This window comes from Nansenia antarctica (assembly GCF_963989245.1).
Source record: "Nansenia antarctica genome assembly, chromosome: 8".
Lineage (NCBI taxonomy): Eukaryota > Metazoa > Chordata > Actinopteri > Argentiniformes > Microstomatidae > Nansenia > Nansenia antarctica.
In genome coordinates, this window is record NC_137678.1 from 14,994,009 (window position 1) to 14,999,934 (window position 5,926).

General features: G+C 44.9%; 1 protein-coding gene across 1 annotated transcript in view; it reads right to left on the reverse strand.

The window, feature by feature from the left end:
• Window positions 1-518: 518 nt before the first annotated feature.
• The window catches only part of LOC308163905 (testis-expressed protein 11-like), a gene marked incomplete at both ends in the record, with an annotated part of 14,670 nt that continues 9,262 nt past the window's right edge, over window positions 519-5,926 (reverse strand). The window contains 4 exons of the mRNA XM_080538080.1: window positions 519-590; window positions 860-1,027; window positions 4,603-4,723; window positions 5,282-5,390. Of these exons, the coding sequence (XP_080394206.1) occupies window positions 519-590; window positions 860-1,027; window positions 4,603-4,723; window positions 5,282-5,390 (470 nt within the window). The remainder of the gene's footprint in view (window positions 591-859; window positions 1,028-4,602; window positions 4,724-5,281; window positions 5,391-5,926) is intronic.

Sequence of the window (5,926 nt, forward strand, 5' to 3'; positions counted from 1 at the left end):
TGCGAACATGAACCCTTTGATTGTACAGTGGTTTCCTCCCTGTCACTGCAGGTGGTTGAGCCCATCAGGACACTGGGCCACACGGTCTTCACTGTCCTAGTCATGAGGGAACACAGTCCAACTTTTTTGTTTGGGGTTATTTTTTTATTTTTTTGGACTGGACAAGTTTATTTGTTTGGAAATAATAAAATATGTGACTCGGTAATGGTTTTTATGTGTTCTGTTTCTTTCAAACCACAAATGCGTCTTTTCTGATTATAGATGTTTAATTATCAATATAATAAATGAGATGTTCAGGTAAATTCATATGAATGTGATATCCAGGAGGCATAAGAGAAGAGAACATAGTACAAAGAAGTTACAAAATGCAAAAACTCAAACTGAGTCCTTATTAACCGGTACAGAAGGGGTGAGGCAGGGGGTCCCGGTGGAGCAGACTAACCCCCCAAGACACATTCTACAGGGGCAGAGAGACAGGCCCACACCCCTGTCCACCACATGGAGAACACTACAGCAGATCACTCCTCCATGACCAGGTTCTTCTTGGCTTTGTCCAGTCGGTCCAGCACTTCACTGTAAAGGCCTGACATCTGGAGGAAGACAACGAGAAATAAATGCTATTTTCTGACTGAGAAAGAACACTAGATTGCAGTGTTTTACGTGTCTTTATCTCTGGTCCCAGGTACAGTCACACCAAACTAGCTTTTAAAGAACAATGTGTCTGTATTGTGTGTATTTCAGGAGAGGCCTTAGAGACCTCTCGTTTGACTAGAAGGATGACTTAATGACTTAGCCTTTGCCACGCACCACTGCTGTCCCATCCCTCCCACTAGTCCCCCCCACACACACTCTCCTGTACCTGGGTCTGGTAGCTGTCCTGCAGGGAGCCCAGGTGGCACAGGAAGCTCATGCCCAGGCCACACCAGCGCTCTGCCTCGGGGTACTGGGCCAGGCTGTACAGCAGGATGCCGGTGTTCCAGGCCCGGGTCAGCAGCCACAGGATCTCCATCTCAGGGAAGTCCTCAGGCTGGAGAGAGGGAGGGACACAGAGAGACTATGGACCTAGGAACCCCCGGGACACCTCCACTGACCCTAGAACCCCTGGGACACCTCCACTGACCCTGGGGTGGATGTCTGAACGTCAAAGGTTGAGTGACCGTAATCGGATCAGGGAACGATCGGAAATATCTGGGATTTGATGTTCATCGATTTTGCACTTCGGTTCTTTTGTTCTAACAGATCCAATCTCAAGGTCGTTTGATCCTTTCAAAGCCCCAGCAGCACGACAGCAGAGCGGCGGCTTGTACAGCACATTACCATCCAAACGGGCAGGAAGGGGATGGTGAATGGAAGCATCTGCTAATTGAAGTGTTGCTGAAAGCCCATTGAGAGAAAACAAGAGATGCTTTCAGAGCTGTGGGCAGGGGGTGGATGTGTGGGGGGTTAATTACAGTGTGGGGGTGGGGAGGGTGGGCGGTGGCGTGTGATTGGTGCTGACCAGTGATGTGAATAACGGCGTTAGAATAAACGGCGTTACTAACGACGTTACTTTTTTCAGTAACGGGTAATCTAAATGATTACTATTTCCATCGTTATAACGCCGTTACCGTTACCGGTAATTCAATGCGGCGCGTTACTAGTTACTTTACTGAAGCTTCTCATTGTCATCCGACCTCAGTCACAGCTGCAACGGTGTTTTTGATTGCTGGGGAGGGGAGGGGCGAGACAACCGCTTAAGTGATCATGATTGGGTATGGTAGAGCCAACCATAGTTCAGTGTTGTGCGGATGTTTCTACACACAAACCACACGCGCGCACAGCACCACACACACACTCAAACTATCAGAGAGCAATGGCGAGTCCCGAGTGTTCTGAGGTGAACGTGGCGTTTTCACGGTGGAAATACAGGCACTATTTCAACTTCATTGAGGTAAAATGTAAAAACGTACATGTGATGTGTACTTTATGTCCCGGAGCTAAACGTTTGTCCACGTCCGTTGTAAGCAACTCTAACCTGATGAAGCATCTCTCAACGGCACACGCTTCTACAAAACTAGTGGCTAAAACCGTTGATGATGATAGCAGGCCAGGTGTGGCAAACGTGAGCTCCGCTAACAAAGAAGGACACGGAGCCACGCCGTCCAAGCAGCTAAAAATGGATTTTTCTGCGTCAGCTCCACAAAAACTTGTGACACAGACTGAACTGAACGGAATGATAGGCAGGTATGTTGTTGAGAACATGCTTCCGTTATCAACAGTTGATTCTGACTCCTTCAGAGCCCTAATTGCCAAAATACCGGCGAGAGGAGGGGCCTGTCCGCCATGCAGAAAGACGTTTTCTAAATATATAGACGCCGAGTACGCCAAAATGAATGCCGAGCTCCAAAATAAATTTGAAGAGTTAGAATATGTCTCTACAACTGCAGACATTTGGACTGCACATAATAAAAGCTATCTTGGCGTGACCGCGCATTGGATTCATCCACATAGCCTGGAACGAAGGAAAGCAGCCCTGGCATGCAGACGATTCAAGGGCCGTCATACTCACGACAGTATTGCAACTGAACTTGACTACATTCACTCATCCTATGGCATATCCCACAAAATAACATCAACTGTCACGGATAATGGCTCTAATTTCGTCAAGGCCTTCAAAATGTACCAGCCAGCCAAGGAGGATGACTCTGGGGAGGATGAGGATGAGGTGACTTTTATGAACATTAATGATGTCTTGCAAAACAGTGTTGGTGATGATGCTGTGATTACTTTGCCGCCACATCAGAGATGTGCATCGCACACATTAAACCTGGTTTCATGTACTGATGTTGACAAGTGGCTACTGTCAAGACCAGAAGCAAAAGCAATATACAGAAGTGCTACGACAAAATGCACAGGCTTATGGAACAAGGCTAGCCGTTCAACGGTGGCCGCAGAGACCGTGGATGATGTCATCGCAAGGAAGCTGCTAGTCCCTTGCACTACAAGATGGAACTCGTTCTATCATGCCCTTGTTCGAATCTGTGAGATCCCTATAGTCGAGCTGAACACCATCTCCTCCAAGTTCGGGTTGAAAGCCATCACTGAACGAGAGCATCAGTTCATCAGGGAGTACTGTAGTGTAATGAAGCCACTAACAGTGGCCTTAGACATTCTTCAGGGAGAAGACCACTGTTTCCATGGCACACTCCTACCCACGCTCGAGACACTGATGTTCAAGACCCTGGAACTGAAGAGTGGCCTGCAAATCCTTGTTGACCTCCCAGAGGCAGTTGTCAAGGTAAGAACTAGTATTTATCTTTAAATACATTAAATGCATCCATACATTATGAAAAGTTTTTAAATATGGTTAATGTGCAATGCTATTAGTGTGTGTGTGTGTGTGTGTGTGTGTGTGTGTGTTTGTGTGTGTTTGTTTGTGTGTGTGTGTGTGTAAGACAGTCAGTATAATATGCTCTTTGCATTATGTATCATTTCAGGCAATCAAAACAAGATTTGCAGAGGTGCTGGAAAGCGACAATGCTGTCTTGGCTACTGTGACTGCCCAGGTTTAAACTACGTTGGCTGCGGACACAGGACAGGAAGGATAAGGCCAAGGCAAGTCTGCTGGCAGAGTGCCGGAAAAGTGTCCAAGACGAAGACCAGCAAACAGGTACTACCAGCACACCAACACTCACTGACTCAGCCATAGAGGAGTTATTTTCCTTTGAGGATGAGGATGACCCCTCTGCTACTGCTGAAAGTGAAGTTATGGATTATCTCAAATCAGGAGGACAAGGGATGGACACTCTTAATGGATTTCCACGGATAAAGAAAATTTCACTCAAATACAATGCAGCCACTCCATCCAGCGCCCCCGTAGAGAGACTGTTTAGCCTGGGGAAGCTCGTCTTCACTCCAAAGAGGAACAGGCTCTCTGACCAGAAGTTTGAAAAGCTTCTGCTTTTAAGATACAATCACTGGTTTAATGGCTAGGATGGTTAGATGACTGGGTTGGCTGGATGAATGAATGCATGCATGGATGGATGAGTGTTAGGAAGGAGTGTATGGATGGATTTCAGTACTACTTTAAAAGCACTTCATATTGTTTAACTGTTTACTTTTGTTGTGTTGAAAATACTTGAAGTTACAGTCTGTCTACCAGTTGAAGTTGTGTGACAGTTTGATTTATTTAATTTACACAACAAAGATTTAAAAGCACTTCATATTGTTAAATGTTTACTTTTGTAATGAAGAAAATACTTGAAGTACAGTATGTACTGTATACCAGTTGTGGTCTGTTGAAGTGCAATAAATATGAAAAGTTCCCTGCAAATCCAAATTATTTTCTTCCTGATAGGGACACTTTGGTCCCCTAGATGGCACATTTATCTTCTAATCTGGCAGTGGGTAAGCTTTTCCTTGTCACATTTGGCTGACTGACACCACGGCTAGCCCACTGCACCGTGGTAAAAAGTAACGCAATAGTTACTTTCCCAAGTAACTAGTTACTTTTATAATGAAGTAATTCAGTTACTAACTCAGTTACTTTTTTGGATAAGTAACTAGTAACTATAACTAATTACTTTTTTTAAAGTAACGTGCCCAACACTGGTGCTGACTCACTGCGCCTGCGATGATTGACAGGGCCTCCTTGTAGTACGCCCACACCTCATCCAGCACGCGGGCCTCCACCTCTGACACCCCGCTGGGCAGCGACAGCTGGATCAGGCGGTGCACACACTGGCTGAGGACGGAGAAGAGACACTCAGTACACACACACACACACACACTGGCTGAGGACGGAGAAGAGACACTCAGTACACACACACACACACACACACACACACACACACACTGGCTGAGGACAGAGCAAGTGACTCATTACACACACACACACACACACACACACACACACACACACACACACTGGCTGAGGACAGAGCAAGTGACTCATTACACACACACACACACACACAGGCTGAGAGGGGCACAGAGAGAGAGAGACACACACACACACACACACACACACACACACACACACACACACACACACACACACACACACACACAGACTGAGAGGGGCACAGAGAGAGAGACACACACACACACACACACACACACACACACAGACTGAGAGGGGCACAGAGAGAGAGACACACACACACACACTGAGCAGCACACATCTGGAGCTCAGCTCAGTGACAGTAACAGTCTGATTGGATACCACTATCTGATAGGCTAGTCCGGGGGACCAATGGTGAATAGTGAGGCTGTTTGGGTGCAGGGTGGTGTAGAGGGGTACCTGCAGCGAGCCAGGTCTGCCTGGGGTTGTTTCCTGTGCAGAGACAGAGCGATCCTCAGGGCCTTCTTACACAGCCCAGGGAGGTGGGCTGGGGGCTCCATGGCCAGGGCTGCAGACAGCAACACACATCACTGACAATACTGAAGAACTATACTATATAACTATACTGTAGAACTATACTATATAACTATACTGTATATCACAAATACTATATACCAATACTGTAGAACTATACTATATAACTATACTGTAGAACTATACTATATAACAATACTGTATATCACAAATACTATATAACTATACTGTATATCACAAATACTATATACCAATACTGTAGAACTATACTATATATCACAAATACTATATAACTATACTGTATATCACAAATACTATATAACAATACTGTAGAACTATACTATATAACTATACTGTATATCACAAATACTATATAACTATACTGTATATCACAAATACTATATAACTATACTGTAGAACTATACTATATAACTATACTGTATATCAGAAAAGACTATATAACTATACTGTAGAACTATACTATAAAACTATACTGTATATCACAAATACTATATAACTATACTGTAGAACTATACTATATAACTATACTGTATATCACAAATACTATAT